The sequence below is a fragment of the Piliocolobus tephrosceles genome, chromosome 10 (genome assembly GCF_002776525.5).
Source record: "Piliocolobus tephrosceles isolate RC106 chromosome 10, ASM277652v3, whole genome shotgun sequence".
Classification (NCBI taxonomy): Eukaryota; Metazoa; Chordata; class Mammalia; order Primates; family Cercopithecidae; genus Piliocolobus; species Piliocolobus tephrosceles.
The window spans coordinates 9,284,777-9,309,283 of NC_045443.1; the positions used below are offsets into that span (position 1 = coordinate 9,284,777).

The window sequence follows — 24,507 nt, forward strand, 5'->3', positions numbered from 1 at the left end:
GCAGTGGCGCGATCTCGGCTCACTGCAAGCTCCGCCTCCCGGGTTCCCGCAATTCTCCTGCCTCAGCCTCCCGAGTAGCTGGGACTACAGGCTCCTGCCACCTCGCCCGGCTAGTTTTTTGTATTTTTAGTAGAGACGGGGTTTCACCGTGTTAGCCAGGATGGTCTCGATCTCCTGACTTCGTGATCCGCCCACCTCGGCCTCCCAAAGTGCTGGGATTACAGGCGAGACACCGAGCCAGGCCTCTTTCTTTTTTTTTTTTTTTTGACAGAGTTTTTGCTCTCGTTGCCCAGGCTGGAATGCAGTGGCATGATCTTGGCTCACTGTAACCTCTGCCTCCCGGGTTCAAGCGATTCTTTTGCCTCAGCCTCCTGAGTAATTCGGATTACAGTCAAGCGCCTCCATTTCCGACTGATTTTGTATTTTTAGTAGAGACCAGGTTTCTCCATGTTGCTCAGGCTGGTCTCAAACTCCTGGCCTCAGGTGATCCACCCACCTCAGCCTCTCAAAGTATTAGGATTACAGGTGTGAGCCACCGCACCCAGCCCGATTGCTCTTTTTTCTTGGAAGACTCACTTGTTTTATGGATGCAAGTTTTCAACAAATCTTACTGAAAATGTAAATTAGATAATTGTTGCTTGTTTGTTGTCTTTTTTTGTTGTTGTTATTAGGTTGGTTTGTTTCTACCTGTTTCTTTCTTTCTTTTTTCTTTTCTTTTTTTTCTTTTTTTGAGATAGAGTTTCACTCTTGTTACCCAGGCTGGAGTGCAGTGGCATGACGTCTGCTCACTGCAACTTCCACCTCCCAGGTTCAAGCAATTCTCCTGTCTCAGCCTCCTGACTAGCTGGGATTACAGGCGCCCGCCACCACACCCAGCTAATTTTTTGTATTTTTGGTAGGGATGGGGTTCCATCATGTTTGCCAGGCTGGTTTCGAACTCCTGATCTCAGGTCATCCACCCACCTCAGCCTCCCAGAGTGCAGGAATTACAGGCCTGAGTCACCATGCTGGGCCTTCCACCTGTTTCTTGCATTAACATTTAATGAGGGGTATTTTTCTCTGAATACACAGACTATCTCTCCCACTGTCTTGACATATGAAGGGCATTGTTTTTCTAGTTTGTCAATGATTTGTGTAATTAACGTTTAATTGCTTTATTTTAGACAGAGACAAAAAAAGGAGAAAAATGAGAATTAGACTAAAGTTTATGTTTATTGAAAAATTTCTTTGACAACTTAGAGAGTTAACTGTTTTCATAGGATTGTGATTAAATACGGGGAGACAGTTAAAGTCCCTACAGAGAAAGACTCCCATTGGAGGCCTGATTTGATAGTAAAGACAGCTTCTTACTACTGAGTGCAAGGTACTCCCCTTGTTATTGTTCTCTATTTCTCTATTTCTATTTAGGAGGCGGACCCTTCTTCCTGGAGCCAATTTATTCAGTGTTTGAGAAATTCCATGGTATCCCTTTGCAGAGGTGAAAGATTCCTTTTCCTCATTTATTGCTAGGTTTACGGCACCTATAATAAAACATAGATTAATAAGAGAAGAGCATCCAAATTTGTTTAATAGAAGTTACCTGAACAAACAGACCTTGTTAAATTCTACTCAGCTTATTACCATTAGATTACACCCTTTTGTTCTCCAATCATACTTCTGCATAACTGTCCATAGAAATATTCAGTTTGCCCTGTGTCTTCATTTCAGAAGGTTCTCTTGTCATAAAACATTTATATGCTTTTGTTTTGCTTTTTGTCTTTTGTTGTAGGGGTCTCAGTCATGAACCTTGTGATGGGCAAGGAAAAGATATTACTTTTTCTCCCCTACATGGGACAAGGGGAGTACGATCTAATGGTAACAAAGTGGAGGGAACTTAGCAAGGCTAATTTGTTCAGATTCTTCTTGGCCTCTCTGTGTCTTCAAAGATAAGGATGTTTCTTTCCTCTGGGAAAGGATGCTTCTAGAATAAGGGTCTTATGATCTGCTTCAGGGCAGAAAGATGCAGAAAGGTGTGAGAGTGAACTTCCTGATCCTGCTGTTTTCTCAAATGCCAAGAATCCATATTTTGGGGCTGCGTGTCCTGAACCTCATACGCCGCCTTCCAAGCACTGCATTATAGAACTGAAAGACTGATGAATGTTGAGATTAAGATCCACATTACCCCTTTGCAACATGTCTACAAAAACTTAGTAAAACTTTTGTGGCAGCTTAAGTAAGGCGGGAAGCTCATTTATGTACTCTCCTTGAGCTCTCTTCCATTTTGATAGGTGTTAGACCATGAGAACTGCAGAACCCTCATCATATAACAACTCCTCCCAAATCTCCGCACTAGAGACTTGGCAAACTCTAGCGTGCCTTCTAGTAGTTTAAGGCAAGGTCCATACGATGACTCAGCTCTACTTAAAATGCCAGCTAAGGAAGCCCAATGCTGCTAGGAGAATTTACTTTTTGTTCCAGTCAAAACTTGGTAACAGATAGGCTCCCGAATTCCTTTTAGAGCAGTTACTTTAGAAATCTTACAGTTAGACCAGGTGCGGTGGCTCACGCCTGTAATCCCAGCACTTTGAGAGGCCAAGGCCGGAGGATCACCTGAGGTCAGGAGTTCAAGAGTAGCCTGACCAACATGGAGAAATACCATTTCTACTAAAAATACAAAATTAAGTATTTAATTAATGCACGTGGTGGTGCATGCCTGTAATCCCAGCTACTCGGGAGGCTGAGGCAGGAGAATCGCTTGAACCCAGGAGGCGGAGGTCGTGGTGAGCCAAGATCATGCCATTTGCACACCAGTCTGGGCAACAAGAGGGAAACTTCATTAAAAAAAAAAAAAGAAAAAGAAATCTTACAGTTAAATTCTTTCTCTGCCCTTTGAGAAGCAAATCCACCACACAGAACTGTTTCTTCAAGGACTTGGGAGCTGTTTCTTTGAAATGCAAACATTCAGGGAGATAAATCTTGCTCTTTCTTTCATATGGAGCATAAGGACCAACTTAGCTGGGTGCTTCACCTCAACTATATCACCATGTCCTTCTGTCATGTAGAGAGGCGAAGTTTCTCTCCCCTGTGGATAAGGGCCAATTAACAAATCCAGAGGGACTAGTCACATTAACCTTCCTTAACACCACTCAGTATCTTTTCCTTAGCACACTACACTCTAAAATGTCATCGGCTTTACTTTTGGGGAAGTTGAGTTCAGTTCAACAGGAAACAGTGCAGCTGTTTCCTATTGCAATAGTATTACTGAATAAAACCTGTCCTCACCACATTAACTAGTATCCAGATTTGTTGATCTTTGACAACACACAGATGTCTCCTGCACTCTACGGGCTTCAAGGTCTGGTAAATGAGTTGAACACCTCTTCAGTTTCCAGCAATGTTAGGTGTTTTCTATCTTTGATTTGATCATTACTATGGAAACTGGAAGAGAGGGGGAAAAAATCCAACATCTGGCATAATATTTCAGTCCCAACACTTTCCATAAGCTGTTCCTTGCAATATAAGTGTATGGAATGATGAAAGAGGCAGTGTAGCGTAACAGAAAAGACCATGAGTTTTGCAGCAAGAGTCAGCTTTGATTTGATTGCTTGCTCTAAATTTTTAAAATTAGCTTCTTAAACCTGATAAAAAGACTAACTTTTCTGTCTCATTTTTTCATTTGAAAATAAAAATAATAATGCCTACTATATAGACTTGGAAAAGTGAGATTGAACAAGAAAACATGTGCAACATGTGGTTCCTAGCTCATAGTAATCGTTCAGTAAATAATTGTTATTTTGTGTTATTAATATTTGATAATTCTCAAAGAGATTTGTTTTCTCTGTCTCTCTGTGTGTTGTTACAACAATGCACCTCCTCATGCCATCCCTCATTTACCTATCTGTATATTTCCTCTATTAGGCAATGTGTTTCTTCTTAGGTATAATTTTTCCTTGTATTCTAAGCTCCCACCAATTGAAAAGGTGGGCATTCTGTACCTGTTTCTGTAATTTAAAAAATACATGAATACATACATGAACAAAGTTACAACAAAGTTATGGTAAACTTAGAGCACCAAAACTATAATAGTTTGCATAGGTTAAATTAATTAATGTCAGATTTAGTTGTGAGAGTAATGAAGGCAGCATAAGACATTAACTTATGCATTTTTTCTTATATTTGGTCTGAAACAAAGACTTATCTGCTATGCTACCTTTTAGTTTTCCTGAGTCAGCAGTCTCAGAAACAGGATCTAAAGGTACAAATGGAAAATTACCACAGCATAGTTTCATTTCCTGCTCTTGAATATCTGGCTGAACTACTTAAGCTTAATTTGTTAAACCCCAGTAAGTACCTATCCCACATGATTTGACTCAGAGATTCTCTTTCCTCCACAGGCAGTCATCTCAGGAGCAGAAAGAAGAGAGCTCCCAAATGCTATGTCTCTTCAGGGGCTCTCAAGAGCAATGGAATATCATCCTGATTTAGAAAATTTGGATGAAGATGGATATACTCAATTACACTTCGACTCTCGAAGCAATACCAGGATAGCTGTTGTTTCAGAGAAAGGTATATATATATATTTTTTCTAACGTATGCCTTTAGCTCTCCCATTTGAAAAGATCCAAGGGGAGGCCGGGCACAGTGCCTCACGCCTGTAATCCCAGCACTTTGGGAGCCCGAGGCAGGTGGATTGACTGAGGTCAGGAGTTTGAGGCCAGCTTGGCTAATGTGGTGAAACCCCGTCTCTACTAAAACTACAAAAATTAGCCTGGCATGGTGGCACACGCCTGCAGTCCCAGCTACTTGAGAGGTTGAGGCAGGAGAATCATTTGGACTTGGGCGGTGGAGGTTGCTGTGAGCCGAGATCATGCCACTGCACTCCAGCCTGGGTGACAGAGCAAGACTCCATCTCTGAAAAAAATAAATAAAAACAAACAAACAAACAACAAAACAAAACAAAAAGATATAAGGGGAGAAAATTTGAGAGGCTTGTGATGTGTACATTTTTATGGATATACTTTTAAAGGGCTTCAGATGTCACTGAAGATAATTTGAATGCACCCTAAACTTTTTTTCATGAAAATTATTCAGTGACCAATTATTAGTATTTAAATTAATTATGTCTGATGGCAGAAAATACAATTTCTATTTTATATAGATATAGACATTTCATCAGTGAGGAATTGGTAATAAGTGGGATAATACACAAAGATAAAGGATTTCTGTATGAGTGACTTGTTGCTTGTTTGATAGAAAGGCTAGATTATTGAATGGAGGCCAGGAAACTTAAAGAAGTATATATATGAACAACATGTTTTTTTGTGGTAAGAGATTAAATTGTTTTTAAACAAAAAACAATTATTGGTATACCAGTGAAGGAAAATATATTAATATATGGTGGATAAAAACATCCCATCAGCAGGACTCGAGTCTTAAACAAAAAGTAAACGAAATGAAATAGAAAGAAGGGCTTTGGAGGACCTCTGTATTCACAGAATGGGTGATTTAGCCTACTCTTTGTGACACTTCTATGAAATGTCCTGACAGCTTAGTCTCAGTGAAAAGCAGAAATACATTCTGGTTATGGCAATGTTAATACAAAATTAGTTCCCTATTTTCTTTGAGAGAGAGAGAGACCATTTGTCGGTTTTAACACCAGAGTTTGCTTTCTTCTGCTTTCTGATTATTCACATTGCACAAATATTTTCCTCTCAGTCCTGATGTAATTATTTTCTTGGGCAACCTATTGAGGAAGGGTGGAAAAAGTGGGTGAGGCAAGAGGTAGGGAGACATGTGCATGTTTATGCATATGTATAGGCAAACGGTATCCTGTAACAACACGCCTATAATATGCTAGCAGTCTCTAAACAAGGTGCTTTTATACGTGTTAGCTCATTTAATTTCCACAATAATCCTTTGAGATATTATTACCCCAGTTTCACAAAGAGGAATAAAAAACAGCAAAGGGAGTAATTTGCCCTGGGTCATGCAATAAACATATGAAAAGGGAAAATTACCCTTAGTAATCATTGCTCTCTTCCCAACATTAAGCTATTTCCTCTGAGAATCAGTGGGATTTCAGGGATCCTACTAATGTCATGACCTGTAGATATCAATGTGGAGCTGAAATTAGGAGCATACAGATATCAAGGCAATGTGCTGAAATTATAATTGAAGAAGAGGTATCCTTACCAGGGGAGAAAAACACAGCGAATCCTTGGTGACTAGGTAACCTAGGCAGTGATTAGTAATTCACTTTAAAATTTGCCAGTATTTTTTGTTATTGTTGTTTTGTGTTTTGTTTTTTGTTTTTTTTTTTAACAGGGTATCGCTCTGTTGCCCATGCTGCTCTGGAATTCCTGGGCTCAAGTGATCCTCCTGCCACAGCCTCCAGAGTAGTTGGAACTACGGGAGCTCACCACCATGCCCATCTAGTTAAATTTTTTCTTTCTTTCTTTTTTTTTTTTGGTAGGGACAAGGTCTCCCTGTGTTGCCCAGGCTGGTCTTGAGCTTCTGGCCTCAAGCAATCCTCCTACCTCTGTCGACCTTCTGGGATTACAGGTTTGAGCCACTGTGCAAGGCCAGATTTTTGATGAACTGTAGAATTGAAGTGCCCCACCGTCCGTCACTCTCTTCCTTTATTCCATTTCTGCCCCCTCTGGCTCCTCAGGATCTTGTGCTGCATCTCCTCCTTGGCGCCTCATTGCTGTGATTTTGGGAATCCTATGCTTGGTGATACTGGTGATAGCTGTGGTCCTGGGTACCATGGGTGAGTATTTGGTGAGAAGATCAACAACAACAACAACACAGACAATTTAGTAAGCAATTATTCTGTGCCAGGCACTCTTTTAAGGGTTTGACATGCGTAATCTACTTTAATTTGTATGTAATCTGGTTTTGTCTGTATTGGGTTGGAGTTGTTAATGCCCATTTCACTTATAAAGGGTGTGAGAGACTGAGAGGTTATTTTACCTTTCCAGGGTTATAAACTAGTTAGTGGTGGGACCATGATTAGAAATTTAGGCGATCTGTCTAAAAACCTCATACTCTTACCTACATTGCTCTCCTACCTCCCTTGCATGGCTGGTTTCAAAGCTGTAGAATTCAAAGGATAATTAATTAATGGAAGCAAACACATGGAACTGAAGAAGAAAGTACAATATGGTGCTGTCTTCCTAATGAAATAAATTCACTAAATGGACATTAAGCTGTTTTTATGAGTTGCATTATTTAGGGAACTTGTTTCTGATCTTTAATATAAACACCTTTGAATAGACCAGAAATTTCCTGAGGCACTTGGTCTTAAGTCGATATTTTGTAATGGATGAATTTTTTTTTAGATTTTATATCACATGCAATCTGTTGTTAAGCACCTTCAGAGAGTCTTCATGACATTCCTTAATTAGTCAGATGCACTTAGGCAAGTGCATTCTATGTTACAGGTACTGGGCAGTTTCTCAAGGATCTCTCATTTTTAAGTAATAGAAGAAAGATGAAAGATGTTGCTATTTCAAATCTGCCATGGGTCCAGTTGACTCTGTGACATTTGCCTCTTGCTGCCTCCCTCATTCTATTTCTTCTTCTCTACGTTCTTTTTTCTTTCTTTTTTTTAAAACTATACCTCCTTTATGAAAGTTATTTATTTCTTTTCATCTATTCTATCAATCAATCATCTTTACCTCTCCACAGCAATATATCATCTATTTATCATTAATCAGTAATGTACTCTTTTATTCCAATAACATATGGGTTTCGGGATTTTCATTTTCAAACATAGAAGAATGACTTTTTTTCTGTCACTATTATTGTTGGTATATGAAGCTATTTGGAGACCCAATTCAGGAAGCAACTCATTGGAGAATGGCTACTTTCCATCAAGAAATAAAGAGAACCACAGTCAACCCACACAATCATCTTTAGAAGAGAGTGTGACTCCTACCAAAGCTGTCAAAACCACAGGCAAGGGCATAGTTGAAGGATGGAATCTTGATTCAAGAGGGTTAATTGTTGGTGCTGAGGCCTGGGGCAGGGGTGTAAGGAAAATATGCTTAGATTCAATGATTGTACATTTAAGGCAAGCACACATATTAGTATTAACTTAGTGTAATATATCCTTGTCATATATACAGTAAGGTGAAATTATAAGTACTGTATGCACTTGGCTGAACAGTTCTAAATTGACTTTATTAATTTTTAAAATCAGTAACCAATTTATCACTGGCTATGTGCTTAGATCTACAGGAGATCATATAATTTGATACAAATAAAAGTGTTCTCTCCCCTTACAGAATTGACTTTTTTTTTTTTTTTTTTTTGAGACGGAGTCTCGCTCTGTTGCCCAGGCTGGAGTGCAGTGCACCTCACCCGGCTAGTTTTTTGTATTTTTTAGTAGAGACGGGGTTTCACCGTGTTCGCCAGGATGGTCTCGATCTCCTGACCTCGTGATCCGCCTGTCTCGGCCTCCCAAAGTGCTGGGATTACAGGCTTGAGCCACCGTGCCCAGCCTCAGAATTGACATTTTTAATGCGATACAGTTAGAACAGAAAATATGACATTAGAAAGGAAGAATGACAGGGAGAAAGGAAAGAAGGGAAAATGTTGCCAAGAATAAAGAAGCTATATTAAAAATATACAAAAGAGGTAGACCCAATACACATGTTCCTGAAGACTCATCAAATTTGTTTAATCATACACTTTCATTTACTTAATTACAATTCTATATACACTTGATCTTTACTTCTAATTGCATCATAATTGACTATGACTTAATGTTTTCACTTCAGTTTTTCATCTCTGGACCCACACCTCCTCACTATTTTTATTAAGTAGCTAATAACATATAAGAGAGAGAGTGTGTAATATGAATAACTGACCTATACTTTTTTCATTTGGAAAGTCACATTCTAAAGTAGATCTTACATCATAAAATCAGTTAAGTAGCAATATGAAATTGCTGTGTACCTCAATGATTGATTGTGAGTGGAATTGTTTTAAGGAGTTATTAAGGAGAAAGGTAGTTTTGAGCTAAATTAGAAGGAATAGAAGACAAATCAAGAAAAAAAGGATGGTTGGCTGCCTAAAATACTATTTATAGCTAATTCATTTTTAAATTCTAAATGAATAGGAATATTTGAATGTATTCTCATCTGTAAAATCATATCACTGTAGTTTGAATTGAAAATGAAATATAGTGATGGCAACTCATTGATTATTTCATAAGTGTCCTTAAGATGAATGGTGTTCACACTAAAAGAGTGAATTGGTGTGCTATGAATCTCATGGTACTAATCTTTTATTTCCAGGGCTTCTTTCCAGCCCTTGTCCTCCTAACTGGATTATATATGAGAAGAGCTGTTACCTATTCAGCCTGTCACTAAATTCCTGGGATGGAAGTAAAAGACAATGCTTGCAACTGGGCTCTAATCTCATAAAGATAGACAGCTCAAAGGAATTGGTAAGTGTAAACTTCTATTGTAATTTTCTGTGGTCTGTATCCAGAAGGAAAATAGAGGGAGATTCCAGGTAGTGACAATTTTTCCTAAAATGAAGTCTTTTTTTTTTTTTGTTGAGGCAGAATCTCACTCTGTTGCCCAAGCTGGAGTGCCATGAAGCCTTGACATCCCAGGCTCAAGTGATCCTCCCACCTCAGCCTCCTGAGTAGTTAGGACTAGAGGGGGCACCACCATGCTCATCTAATTTTTTTTTTTTTTTTTTTTTCGTAGAGATGGAGTTTCTCCATATTGTCTAGGTTCGTGTCAAACTCCTGGGCACAAGCGATCTGCCCATCTTGATCTCCCAAAGTGTTGGGATTACAGGTGAAAGCCACCACACTCGGCCAAAAGTCATTTTTAATATCTCTATAATTATAATCATAGCATGCCTCAAGCACATACAGTGCATAATATATACTTTTATTTTTATTTTAACTAATTTTATTTATTTATTTTTAACTAATTAAAAAAAAAAAAACTGTGTTTCACCTTAAAACAAATCCTTTCAAACACACTCCATGTATGCATGACTGCAGTAATCAGGCCGTTACCCATTTTTGTGCGTTTGTATTTCGATTGTTAAATTTGGTGAAGTAGAAAATTCTCCTCCTTGTCATCATAATTATCAAGAAAATGGCAACAATGATAATATATGTTTAGAAATTATTTACTCTTTGCAAGATACTGGGAAAGGCAAAGAGGGTTAAAAAATAACCCTGCTATCACAGGACACATATAATCTTTTAAGTAAAAAAAACAACAACTCAGCAGCTATTAAAAGTTAAATATCTGGCATTGGCAATAAATGCTATAGGAGTTTAAAGAGATCCCCGTGTTGCTAAGAAGTTTTCAGAAAAAGTGGCACTTGAATGAAGGGTAGAGCTTAGATGAGGTACGAGAAGGGGTTTATAGGAAACACTCTACATTATAAATCTAAACCAGTCTATAACTTCTACATCTACTTTCACTATTCTCATTTTGTTTTTGTTTCTGTAATGTCTTACCCAGTAGTAATAATTTATATTAAAGTTAATGGAACTACATGTATGGCAAAGAAAGAGTATTGGGTTACAAGTCTATCTGACTTTTAGGCCAGCCTATAATTGAAAATAAATTGTTATAGATTTGTAAACAATTCAGATATCTTCACTGAATCTCAGATTACTTATTCATAAAATATGCAGTTGGACTAAATCATTTTTAAGTTGTTACCTAACTCTGAGAAGTATTTCTTAACAAAAGTAGCATCAATTTATTTCTTCAATTGGAGAAGACAGTGGCTAATCATCCATGAAAGCTGCCTAGGGGGCCTGTCATCTGGGATTTTGTCAGATAGGTTGCATGGAGGCAGTACAATCTTCACATTATAAATCTATTATTTTGGAAAATTAAATGATAATTACTTTAAATAAATAAGATAGGCCTTTTGAGACATTCAATGACAGGTTGATGCCAGGTTAGGCATGCATTCTTTACCAAAGTGATTCGATCAGTTGCCTTTTTCTCAGTGTCCATGAGAGAGTGTCTGTCTCTCTCTTTGTTATATATTTGTATATGTTTTGTTACAGGGATTTATAGTAAAACAAGTGTCTTCCCAACCTGATAATTCATTTTGGATAGGCCTTTCTCGGCCCCAGACTGAGGTACCATGGCTCTGGGAGGATGGATCAACATTCTCTTCTAACCTGTAAGTGTTTGGAGAGACAATGCTTCATCCTCTTTCTCAGAGAGGTTTCCACCTCATCTATGAAAACCTCTGTCAAGCAGCTAAGAACCTGATTTGCTGACCATATATGAGAAAGAGAGAGAGAAAGATATAGAAGAGAAAGAGTGAGCTACGACAAAAGGAGAAAGATGAGGAGAACCTTAGAGTGAAAAGGAGCGAGGCCATCTAGTAGCATCAACACAGCTGTTCTTCTGGTTTTCTTACCAGGGAGGCATCCAACATGTGTGAAGTTGTCCAGGCAAGGAGCAGTCACTGTCAGTCAGTGTAACCCCCTGGTTAAGAACATGGGTTTTGAAGCCAGACCTCAGTTTGGGTTAATGATTACCCCACCCACTGATCGTGTGACATTGGGGATAAGTCACTTTTCCTCTATGAGTTTCATTTTCCATAAACAAGAATAGAAAGTTACTCTTGGCCAGGTGCGGTGGCTCACACCTGTAATCCCAGCACTTTGGGAGGCCTAGGTGGGCGGATCACTTGAGGTCAGGAGTTTGAGACCAGCCTGACCAACATGGTAAAACCCCATCTCCACTAAAAAATGAGTCAGGTGTGGTGGCATTTGACAGACATCCCAGCTACTCGGGAGGCTGAGGCAGGAGAAATGCTTGGACCTGGGAGATGGAGGTTGCAGTGAGCTGAGATTGCACCATTGCACTCCAGCCTGGATGACAGAGTGAGACTCCAGTGAGACTCCAACTCAAAAAAAAAAAAAAAAAAAAGAAAGAAAGAGTACTTTCCTCTTAGAATTGTGAGATGGGTATAAAAGTAAAATAATTTAGCACAGTGTCTTGTACATAGTTAATGAGAGATATTATTAAGTTAAAAAGCAACCACATTTTTGCATTTTGTATTTTAAAAAGATATTTTAAACATATTTCACATGTGCATGATTATACATTATTCCTTATTATGTGTTGGTCTTTGTCACTGCAGTTGTCATTCATTTGCTTTTTAATATCTGCAGAATATGAAATATATCCCTTTTAAGTTCTTATTATTAGTGTGTGTGTGTGTGTGCACACCTGTGTGTGTGTTTTCATCTCAGTAGGAGTATGGTTCGATTTAGTTTTTCAAAGAAAATAACTTTTGACTTTATTGACTCTGCCTCTTTTTATTATTTCTTTCATTAACTTTGATTCTAGTCTGTATTACTTCCTTCCGTCTAATTTATTTTTATTTTATTTATTTTATTTTATTTTATTTATTTTATTTTATTTTATTTTATTTTTTTGAGATGGAGTCTTGCTCTATTGCCCAGGCTGGAGTGCAGTGGTGATCTCAGCTCACTGCCAGCTCTGCCTCCTGGATTCACGCCATTCTCCTGCCTCAGCCTCCCGAGTAGCTGGGACTACAGGCTCCCACCACCATGCCTGGCTAATTTTTTATAATTTTAGTAGAGATGGGGTTTCACTGTGTTAGCCAGGATGGTCTCGATCTCCTGACCTAATTTAGTTGTTTTAAATTTGCTATTCCATTTCAAATGTATTGGGTGCTTGACGCATGAATTTAAGCCTTCCTTTATCTCAAGTATGTAGATTTAAAGGCTATAATTTTAATATATTTTCATTGTCATTCAGTTCAAAATACTTTCTGATTTCCACTGTGAGTTGCTCTTTGACCCAGGAGTTATTTAGAAATATATTTCTTAATTTACAAACATATGTGTTTCTAGTTATCTCTTTGTTTTAGGTTTCAGGCTTAGTTCCACTGTGATCAGAGAACATGCTCCACATGCTTGTAGTTCTCTGATTTTTACGTGCTTCTTCCTCTTTCCATATGAAAAGAATTGTGTTGAAATCTTCCGCTGTGATTCTACTTATAGTTCTGTAAACATTTGAATCGATGTGTTGAAGCTGTGTTATCAGGCACGTAAAGATGTAGAATTGTTACTTTTTTCCCCTTTCTTTCCTCCTTTTTGGACTGATTTAACACTTTTTCTTATTTGTTTTTTTTTTCTTTTCATTTGTAATGCACTCTTTCATGTCTTTTACATCTCTTTTACTAATCTTTTAGTAGTTTTCCTAGGAATTACACATGTATACTTCACTCATCAAAGACTAATATTAACTGACATTTTTATGTTCTTCCTGACCAATATAAAAATCATAGAGCATTCCTTTACTCTGTTGACTCCCTCCTCAATTTATATGCTATTATATTAATGTATTTATGTTTATTTTATCTCCCAGGCTGGAGTGCAGTGGCGCAATCTTGGCTCACTGCAACCTCTGCCTCCTGGGTTGAAGCGATTCTCCCATCTCAGCCTCCAGAGTAGCTGGGACTACAGCTATGCCTCACCAGCTAGGTGTGGTGGCCTGTGCCTGTTATCCCAGCTACTCATCAGAGCTTGAGGCACCAGAATTGCTTCAACCCGGGAGGTTGCAGTGAACTGAGATCGGGCCAGTGCACTCCAGCCTGGGTGACTGAGCCAGACTCAGTCTAAAACAAACAAAAATAGCCCTTAGGCTGGGCACAGTGATTCACGCCTATAATCCCAGCACTCTGGGAGGCCAAGGCGGGCGGATCACTTGAGGTCAGGAGTTCGATACCAGCTTGATCTAGATGGTGAAACCGCATCTCTACAAAAAAACAAACAAACAAACAAACAAACAAACAAAAAAAAACTACAAAAATTAGAAATGGTAGTGCACAGCAGATTTATGCAGTTAGTATTCATTTCAGTTTGCCCACATATTTATGATTTTACTTGTTTATTTCTTTCTTCCTTTCCAACTGCACATTTCAGGTATTTTTTCTTTAGGCTAATATTTCCAATAAGTATAGGATTAGAGGTTGGTTGTTTTTCCTCAGCCATTCAAATATATTATTCCACTGTTTTCTATGTTTTATTGTTGTTTTTGAGAGGTCATCTGTTTGAAGGTAATACATGTTACTGAAAAATTCTCAACCATACTTGCTTCATATTTTGCTTTAACCCATCTTTTTTCCCTTCTCCTGGAATCTCAGTTACATTCATTACAGACCCGTTGACACCATCCTATATGTTTCTTTTGCTTTTTCCTGTGTTTTCATTCTTTTCTAGCTTTTTGCTCCAATCTATGTAATTACCTTTCACATATCTTCCAGTTCATCTATTTTTTCTCATCTGTGGCTAATCTACTGTTAAATGCCTCTATTAAGTTTTTTTATTTTGTTTGGTGACATTTTCAGTTTTATAATTTTAGTTCGGTTCTTTCTCAAATCTATTATTTCAACACTTATACTTCTATTTTTTCTTCCAACATTCTTAGTATTATCTTAACTTTCAGAATACACTAACCATAGTTGTTTTAGCTTGTGTCTAATAATTCCAATTTCCTATATGTATCTGTTTCTGGTTTTTTTCCTATTTTTGTTTTGTGTTGATTAGTTTTCTTTTATGTCAGATTGCTTTTTATAGGGTTGTTAACATTGTATCTTAAAATCTTTGCAGAATTAATTTGAAGTGTTTTCTCATTTGCCTCTGTTCTCACCACCGGGTCTGTTCACCCAATAGTGTGAACAGTACAAACCACTGAGTATAATCACTTAACTGTTTTACTTCTACTAGGCTATGTACAGTGAATTTATTAACAATCAGCCAAATGTATTTTCTACTTTTTTATAGCACTTGTTTGTCTTGAATTTTCTTTCGCTATTTTAAATGTATGGCTAGAGGACTCTTTCTGTAATCACAAGCAGGCCCAAGTTAACATTTTGATATGTTTATGTTACTACTCTTTGATTTTCTGGGTGGCATTTATTTAATCTAGCTGTGTCTATGCCCCCAAAACACTTAGAGATCAAGGAAAATTTTTAAGGAATAATGCTGGTCAGAGTTCTCCCTGAGGTCTGAATCTAAGTAGTTAATCTTAGCCCTAGTTATCTCTAAAGCAAAGTTTTCTCAATCTTCCAACCTCAGGGTCTAGAAGGCGAGATAGATACCCAGGACGAAGAGTGCCAAGTCATAGCTTTTGCACTGAGGCTCAGTGATGCTCTTTGAGCTTGACTAATTAACACTGCTGCTTTAGGAGACTGAAGACCAAATTGAATAGGACCATACTTTCATTTACCAGTGTTGATTTCCATAACTGTCAAGCATTGTATTGTAATGTAATTCTCCTTCCAGGATACATTAAAATATGCAGAGTTGTTTGCGCTGCCTTTAAATGGCCTGGGCATCTCTGGTTCTTTTTTCCATTCTAGATTCCTTTCAGCATTAATGCTTCTGCTTGGTCTATTCATTAAGTATATCCAGTAATAATTTCATTAAACTGTTGTTTGATTTGATAAAGAAACATTTAAGTAATAGGCTGAAAGATATATAAATAACTTTTTATAGAATATTAAATAATTTTCCTTCTTTGTCAGGAACTTTTTTTAAGTTTATGCAGCTAGTAGTATTTCTTGAAAAAAATTAAGTTATTTTTCTGCCTTAATGATGGAGACTATTCATTTAACCACTTGAGATTCACAACAATTTAGATTTAAGCCTCCTTTTACAATAATAGAAACACTTCAGAAATCTTTTCACCAATATCCTTACTAATTTATTTGAGTGTCATGTAGACGGTATTCCTTAACTTTTGTTCTAATTACCTCACTGTATTCTATTTTAACAGATTTCAGATCAGAACCACAGCTACCCAAGAAAACCCATCTCCAAATTGTGTATGGATTCATGTGTCAGTCATTTATGACCAACTGTGTAGTGTGCCTTCATATAGTATTTGTGAGAAGAAGTTTTCAATGTAAGGGGAAGGGTGGAGGAGGAGAGAGAAATATGTGAGCTAGTAAGGAGGACAGAAAAAGGAGCAGAGAAGAGTAACAGCTGAGGTCAAAATAAATGCAGAAAATGTTTAGAGAGCTTGGCGAACTGTAATCTTAACCAAGAAATTGAAGGGAGAGGCTGTGATTTCTGTATTTGTCGACCTACAAGTAGGCCAGTGTTATTGTTCTACTTACTAAATCCCTAGACACGGAATCAGGGCAGCTAAGCTTGAATTTTTTTTTTTTTTTTTTTTTTTTTTGAGATAGGGTCTCACTTTGTCACCCAGGCTGGAGTGCGGTGGTACAATCTCGGCTCACTGCAGCCATCTCTTGCCCCAGCCCCCCAAGTAGCTGGGACTACAGGTGCATGCCACCATGCCAGGCTAATTTTTGGTGTGTTTTTGTAGAGACTGGATTTTGCCATGTTGACCAAGCTGGTCTTGAACTCCTCAGCTCAAGTGATCTGCCCACCTTGGCCTTCCAAAGTGCTGGGATTACAGACATGAGCCACCATACCTGGCAGCAAGCTTGAATTTTCATTCTGCCATTGACTTGGCATTTACCTGGGGTAAACTATAAGCAAGTCTTAATTTCTGGCTCCATCAGAGTTGTTTTTGTGCTCAACAATGCCATTGATGCACATGGTGTGTTGCCCTGATTTGACCCTCAACTTCTAACAGTATATCAGATATGAACTGAGGGTGAACTATATTTCTGAGTAACGAAATGAAGAAATGGGAAAAAATCTTCACCACAATCAGAGCAATTTTATTATTTTCATCGATCTGATCATAATTACGATTATCATCTTTAAAAAGCAGGAACTCCTTCTTTTTCTTTATCAATTAAATAACCCAGAGAGTACATCTGCCGTATCTCTAATAGAATCTTGTATAATATGTAATTGTAGGGAAATTGCTCTCATAGGAAGGTTTTCTGCTTTTTAAATACAAAAATACATAGAAATACATAAAATCTGATGATGAATATAAAAAAGTAACCAATCTCATTGGAACAAGTATTAACATTTTGGAATATGAAACATGTTTTATTAGTTTTGTGATATACTGTTTTATAATTTTGACTTTTTAAATTAATTACTGTAAAATGGTATTATTGGAATGAAACTATATATTTTCTCATGTGCTGATTTGTCTTTTTTTTTTCATACTTTCCCACTGGTGCTATTTTTATTTCCAATGGATATTTCTATATTACTGGTGAGGCATTTACAATCCTCTAATGTTGATTAATATGTGAAAAGAAATTGTACCAATGTCACTAAATTATTCACTTTAAAATGGCTGTTTTTATGTTATGCGCATTTCATTTCAATAAAAAAAACTCTTATCAAAAAACCCCTGGCGTCTAAATTATGTGCCTGTGTGTCACAGTCCCTATCACAATTTGCCCTCTCCCCAAAAATGATGATGAATTTGGTATGGGTGGAGTGGATATTTACAGTAGATATTTTAATATTAAAGCATTAATTCGGGATCTTAAAAATTTTTAAAAAAACCTAAGAGAAGGTAAAGATTTTTGTGAGGTTTACTATTGTTGTTTAATATGCAAATTTGTGTTTTCATTATTTAAAAAAATGTGGAAAGGGAAGAGATAGACAGATGCAGCAAACCACCATGGCACATGTATACCTATGTAACAAACCTGCACATTCTGCACATGTATCCCAGAACTTAAAGTACAATTAAAAATAAATACATAAATAAATAAATGATGTAATGTATAATCCACATAAAAGAAAAGAAGAGAGAGATCAGGCTGAGAACATGAGTATGGTTAACTGTTTTAAGTAGTTAAGGCTTAGGATGAAGTTTGGAAGAAATACCTAGTATTTTAATTTTGGTTTTGTTTTGATTCATTCCTCCCGGGTCCTCAGGATATAGTGGATGAGTCAATAAATTATGGTAATTAAGGTAAATAACTGGATGCTGAAGATCCAGCTGTACTAATCTAGGACAGGCCAGGCCAGGAAACCTAACCATGACATGGGTTATCATGAAAGTGAGGGTGTAAAGTAAGATTGCTGTAGGTTGTGCAAGACATAGAGTACCTGACGTGTTGAGACACGTTTATATCACAGCTTATATGGAAATATATGTGAATAAACAGAAAACATACACACTTTTCCAAGAGACAGAAAAGGTGAAATAGCTGCTAGCTGAACCTCAGTTTAAAAGTTCAATTCAAGATGAGTAATGATCACACCAGAAGACATGCTGAGGGGCCACCATGTTCACGTGTCTGGATTACAGCAATAATTTTTGAAGTAGTCCCTGAGCCTTCACCCTTGTCCTCTACAGTCTATTTTCAAACAAATCAGAGTGAGGCCATTAAATTTAAATAAAACCATGTCGGTTCTCTACTGAAAATTCTCATCAACTTCTCATGTATCTCAGAGTAAAAAAAAGCAACCGAAAAATGAAATACCTTTGTAATTCTGGTCCTCTTAACTTTGAGCTAATCTCCTACTTCCTTTATCTTTACTCATTGCACTCAGGACGCTGGTTTCTCTGTTGTTTCTCAACCATGTCAGGCATGGTGATTCTTATCTCCTTTACCTGAATGATTCTTACCTGACAAAGCTGCAGGACCTGGTCTCTCACCTCTTTCCCATCTCTGCACAAACATGAGCTTCTTAATGATGCTTACTCAGATAACTCTAAAGTTACCAACCCTTTCTCCCTACATTCTTCATCTCCCTTACCTCTGTTTATTTACCATAGCATTTATTATAGTCTAATATACCGTACTATTTACTTATAAGGTGCAAAATTGCAGTTTTGCCATTGAAAGTAATGGCAAAAACCGCAATTACTTTTACACCAGACTAATACTTATTATCTTTCTTATATATCATATGTTTTTCTCCGTAGAATATAGTCTCTAAAAGGACTGACAGCTTTGCTGTACATGGATGTATCCAAGAGTCTGAGAATAGTACTTGCCATATAGTCGATAGTCAAAAATATTCTTATTTTTGAAAAAAAAAACTTTTAAGGAAAAGTAGTATAAATGTTAATGTTGGTTGATTATCAAAAATTATTAGTAATATACTTGAATAACCGAAGCTTGGGAAATAGTTCTAATTGCTATTTTATGAGAATCATAATTACAGGCACCTCCTAAGTGCCTTTCTTTCTGATCCCAGCTGTTGTAATTTTTAACCCTCTATCTCTGTTCTATTCACATATGGGCTTTACATAACTTCATCTTCACAATTTTGACTACCTTCTCTTTTATATGGCTCTCTGATATCCAACCCAATGCAAACAAACAAATAATTTTTGATTTCCTACTTCTTACAAGGCACTGTGCAACAGGATGATATTTTTATTTTTATTTATTTATTTTTATTTCAATAGCTTTTGGGGTACAAGAGGTTTTTGGTTACTTGGATGAATTATATAGTTGTGAATTCTGTTTGTAATGCACCTGTCAGTCACCTGAGTAGTGTGCATTGTACCCAATATGTAGTTTTTTTAATCCCTCCCCCTCCCTTTTCACCTCCTGCTTCTGAGTCATTATATCACTCTGTATGGATTTGCCTACTCATAGCTTAGCTTCCACTTGTAAGTCAGAACATATAGTTTGCGGTTTTCCACTCCTGACTTACTTAGAATACTGGCCTCCAGCTCTAACCAAGGTACTGCAAAAGACATTATTTCATTACTTTTTATGGGCGAGTGGTATTCCATGGTGTATATATACCACATTTTCTTTATCCAATCATTGGTTAATGGGCACTTAGATTGGTCCCATATCTTTGCAGTTGTGAATTCTGTTACTATAATCATACATGTGCAAGTGTCTTTTTCATATACAACGACTTATTTTGGGGTAGATACCCAGTAGCAGGATTGCTGGATTGAATGGTATATCTACTTTTAGTTCTTTAAGGAATCCTCATACTGTTTTCCATGGAGGTTGTACTAATTTGCATTCCCACCAGCAGTGAATAAGCATTTGCTTTTCACCATATCTGTGCCAACATCTATCGTTTTTTTTGACTTTTTAATAACAGCCATTATTGTAGGAGTAAGATGGTATCTCACTGTGGTTTTAATTTGCACTTCCCTGATAATTAGTAATGTTGAGCATTGTTTCATGTTTGTATATCTTCTTTTGAGAAATGTCTATGTATGTCCCTTGCTTACTTTTTGATGGGATTTTTTTTTTCTTGCTGATTTGTTTGAGATCCTAGTAGATTCTGGATATTAGTCCTTTGTTGGATGCATAGTTTGCAAATATTTTGTCTCATTCTGTGGGTTGTCTACTCTGATTATTTATTTTGCTGTGCAGAAGCTTTTTAGTTTCATGAGGTCCCATTTATTTATTTTCATTTTTGCTGCATTTGCTTTTGGAGTATTAGTTATAAATCCTTTGCATAAGCTAATGTCCAGAAGTTTTTCTAATGTAATCTTCTGTGATTTTTATGGTTTCAGTTCTTAGATTTAAGTCTTTGATCCATCTAGAGTTGATTTTTGTATCAGGCAGAGATTGGGATCCAGTTTCATTCTTCTACATGTGGCTTGCCAGTCTTTTCAGCACCATTTATTAAATAGGTTTATGTTTTTGCATGCTTCAACAAAGATCAGTTGGATGTTAAGTATTTGGCTTTCTTTTTTATGGCGGGGGGTTAACGTTTTATTTTAAATGCTTGGATAGCTTCAATACCCAGGTTGTGGCAAAATCAGGACACGTGTAAAATATGTTACATTAGATTCCCCAAAGGTACTAAAAAGTACAGTAAAATTAACCCTTCCATTACAGGAAATGTATGACACAAATAATATAAAATGAAAAGGTGACACTGGTTTCCTGAGATACAATTTACTCTTTGTAACCAGGGCCCACAGGTCCAGGCTGCAGCGTGCGGCAACAGGAAGCAAAGACTGCCATTTTGTTCTGGACCACCTGGTACTAAACATCAGCCGCTAATGCCCCTCTGGCCTCTCAGACACCACACGCTGCCTAAATAACTACAGCTCTGGAAATAGTAAACAAGAGAGTGATTTCCGTGGCGGAAATTTTAAATAAGATGCACATGGGACAAGCCATAGAAAGTTTGTCAAGTTAAATTTGGTACATAATTGTGTTCACTCCATATCCAAACACAGCATGTGTGTGATTGGTTGGGCTCTCCTGCTGCTGCCTCAGTATGGCTTGTAGGTATTCTGAGGGCCACCATGTCGCTGCCTCTTGCTGTAGTTTGTACTACCCTGACCTCCACCTCCACCTCCACCACCACCACCACCACCACCACCACCACCACCACCACCACCACCACCACCACCACCTCCGCTGCCTCGTTCCCTCGGTTGTGGTTTCCACAGCCCCCAGAACCATTCGCTTCTGCCAGTAAATTTCCTTGGGCTGGGCCACCTTGATCTTACACTTGCTTCCACTGATAGTATGGAACTTTTTCTCCAGAACCTTCTTCACAGGTTTTTTTTTTTTTTTTTTTTTTAAAGGTAATAAACACAAAACCTTGTCTTTTGTTCAACTTTGGATCCATTGGAGTTTCAATGGCCTCAATCTCCCCAAACTCGCCAAAGTAGTCCCTGATCTTTTCCTCAGTGGCTTCAGGATTCAGACCCTCCATGAAGTCACGTTCCCGGAATTGGTGGGTTCTTGGTCTCACTGACTTCAAGAATGAAGCCGCAGACCCTCGTGGTGAGTGTTACAGTTCTCAAAGATGGTGTGTCTGGAGTTTCTTCCTTCTGGTTGGTCCGTGGTCTTGCTGATTTCAGGAGTGAAGCTGCAGACCTTCCCCGTGAGTGTTACAGCTCTTAAAGGCGGCACTTCTGGAGTTGTTCATTCCTTCCGGAGGGTTCGTGGTCTCGCTGGCCTCAGAAGTGAAACTGCAGACCTTAGCCCTGAGCGTTACAGTTCAGAAAGGTGGCCCGTCTGAAGTTGTTCATTCCTTCAGATGTGTCTGGAGTTGTTTGTTCCTGCAGGTGGGTTCGTAGTCTCACTGGCTTCAGGAGTGAAGCTGCAGACCTTCGCCGTTAGTGTCGCAGCTCATAAAGGCGGAGCGTCTGGAGTTGTTCGTTCCTCCCGGTGGGATCACGGTCTCGCTGGCCTCAGAAGTGAAGCTGCAGACCTTGGCAGTGAGGGCTACAGTTCATAAAGGTGGCACGTCCGGAGTTGTTCGTTTCTTCAGGTGTTTAAATGTGTCTGAAATTGTTCGTTCCTGCCGGTGGGGTTCGTAGCCTCACTGGCTTCAGGAGTGAAGCTGCAGACCTTTTGCAGTGAGGGTTACAGTTCATAAAGTTGGCGCGTCGGGAATTGTTTGTCTCTCCTGGTGGGTTCGGGGTCTGGGTGGCTTCAGGAGCGCAGCTACAGACCTTCACAGGGAGTGTTACAGCTCATAAAGGCTGCCGACCCAAAGGGTGAGCAGCAGCAAGATTTATTAGGAAGAGCAAAAGAACTAACACCCAACTCCGCGGAAAGGCACCCTACCGGGCTGCAGCTACTGCCAAGGGTGCCCTGCTTTTATTGCCTTACCCGGCCCCAGCCACATCCTGCTGATTGGTTCATTTTACAGAGAGCTGATTGGACTGTTTTACAGAGAGCTGATTGGTCTCTTTTGACAGGGTGCTGATTGGTGCGTTTACAATCCTTTAGCTAGACCCAGAAGTTCTCCAAGTCCCCACTAGATTAGCTAGACACAAAGGGCTGACTGGTGTGTTTACAAACCTTTAGCTAGACACAGAGTGCTGATTGGTGTGTTTACAATCCTTTAGCTGGACACAAAAGTTCTCCAAGTCCCCATTTGATTACGTAGACATAGAGCACCCATTGGTGCATTTACAAACCTTTAGCTAGACAGAAAACTTCTCCAAGTCCCTACCCTCCCACAAGCCGAGCAGGCTTCCCTTCTCACTGGCAGTCGCCATGGAACTCTGCGGCACCCTGTCAGGACACTCCCGCAGCCCAGAGGGATCTCGCCCCTGATCAAGCCCAGCAGGCGCCTGCCTGCCTCGCCGAATGCGGGGCAGCGGAGCCCACGCCCACCAGAGAACCCGCGCCAGCCTGCGACTGCCGCGCGCAGCCCGGGTTCCCGCCCGCGCCTCTCACTCCACACCTCCTGGTGAGCAGAGGGATCTGGCTCCTGCCTTGGCCAGCCCCCGAGGGGCCCCCACAGTGCAGCGGCAGGCTGAAGGGCTCCTCAAGCGCGGCCAGAGCAGACGCCAAGGCCGAGGAGGTGCCGAGAGCGAGGGAGGGCTGCTGGCACGTTGTCACCTCTCATTCATAGCCATGGCCTTTTTAGGGTCAATGACACGGTCATCCAGCCTGTACTCCTGGTCTAGGACCTTCTGCACATTGGTTGCATCTTTGAACAGGATAAACCCAAACCCTCTTGCCCATCCAGTGTTGGGATCCATATTTTTGGACAGTCAATGACTTCTCCAAATTTAGTAAAATAGTCTTTTAAATCTTTTTGCTGGTATCCCAGCTCAGGCCACCAACGAGTATTTTTCCTGCATCCTCCTCGTTTTTGCTGGCGTTGATCTGTTCGTCCCCAGAGATATATTTTTTTTATTTTTTATTTGGAACGGAGTCTCACTCTGTCGCCCAGGCTGGAGTGCAGTGGCAAGAACTCTACTCATTGCAAGTTCCGCCTCCCGGGTTCACGCCATTCTCCTGCCTCAGCCTCCTGAGTAGCTGGGACTACTGACTTTTGATTTTGATTCCCGCTCGAGGGCCCTGCGGTCGCTCCGACGACTCGCCTTCGGAGTGGCCTCGGTTCTCGGTGGCTGCAGTCGTCTCCGAGGACATGATAGGCCGAGTCGTGGCGGCTACTCGCCCACTTGTCCCCACCCTCTGGGGAAAGAGCCTTGGGCTCTGCTGTGCTCCAGCTCGCACTGCTGAGGTCTGGCCTCGTCAGCTAACTGAGCCGCTTCAACTGCAACCCCTCCTTCCCAGCCACCTGCACAGAGAACTCACCGACCCACAAACCAGCTCCCGCCGGCGCCTTGCCGCCGCCTCTTTTTTGTTTTCTGTTTTTGTTTTCTGAGATGGGGTCTCACTGTGTTGCCCAGGCTGCAGTGCAGTGACACTTAATCTCAGCTCACTGCTGCCTCCGCCTCCCAGGTTCAGGCGATTCTCCTGCCTCAGCCTCCCGAGTAGCTGGGATTACCAGTGTTGGCCACCACATGCAGCTAATTTTTGTATTCTTAGTGGAGAAGGGGTTTCGCCATCTTGGCTCTGCTGGTCTCGAACTCCTGGCTTCAAGTGATCCACCCGCCTGGACCTCCCAAAGTGTTGGGATTACAAGTGTGAGGCACCTTGCCTGGACATTAGGCTTTACTTCTGAGTTCTCTTTTTTCTATTCCATTGGTTCATGTGTCTACTTTTATACCAGTACCATGCTGTTTTGGTAACTATAGACTTAGAGTAAAATTTGAAGTCTAATTATGTGATGCCTCCAGATTTGTTCTTCGTGCTTAGGATTGCGTTGGCTATCCAAGCTCTTTTTTGGTTCCATGTGAATTTTAGGATTGTTTTTTCTAGTTCTGTGAAAACATGATGATGGTA

At 39.4% G+C, this 24,507-nt stretch overlaps 1 protein-coding gene and 1 pseudogene across 8 annotated transcripts; one reads left to right on the forward strand and one right to left on the reverse strand.

Annotated features, from left to right (window-relative positions):
• The first annotated feature begins 3,250 nt into the window (after positions 1-3,250).
• CLEC7A (C-type lectin domain containing 7A) lies at positions 3,251-17,289 on the forward strand. 8 transcript variants are annotated; one of them, XM_023192375.1, is made up of 7 exons: positions 3,251-3,334; positions 4,374-4,545; positions 6,650-6,748; positions 7,801-7,938; positions 9,282-9,433; positions 11,039-11,157; positions 15,798-17,289. In XM_023192375.1, the coding sequence occupies exons 2-7, from the start codon at positions 4,416-4,418 to the stop codon at positions 15,928-15,930; spliced, it is 771 nt and encodes a 256-aa protein (XP_023048143.1). In that variant the 5' UTR covers positions 3,251-3,334; positions 4,374-4,415; the 3' UTR covers positions 15,931-17,289. The 8 variants fall into 8 exon arrangements, with proteins under 8 accessions (XP_023048143.1, XP_023048144.1, XP_026311571.1 ...); XM_026455787.1 differs by lacking the exon at positions 3,251-3,334 and adding an exon at positions 6,452-6,540 and having other exon boundaries at positions 4,261-4,545; XM_023192376.1 differs by lacking the exon at positions 11,039-11,157 and having other exon boundaries at positions 3,321-3,339.
• Positions 17,290-21,119: 3,830 nt separating this feature from the next.
• Positions 21,120-23,481, reverse strand: LOC111526586 (annotated as a pseudogene).
• Between the last annotated feature and the right edge of the window lie 1,026 nt (positions 23,482-24,507).

Bases quoted from the DNA above. Each gene is read 5' to 3' on its own strand.
- CLEC7A (XM_023192375.1), top strand. From the start codon at position 4,416: ATGTCTCTTCAGGGGCTCTCAAGAGCAATGGAATATCATCCTGATTTA. The intron at 9,434-11,038 runs GTAAGTGTAAAC...GTTTTGTTACAG, and splicing joins TAGACAGCTCAAAGGAATTG to GGATTTATAGTAAAACAAGT. The intron at 11,158-15,797 runs GTAAGTGTTTGG...CTATTTTAACAG, and splicing joins TCAACATTCTCTTCTAACCT to ATTTCAGATCAGAACCACAG.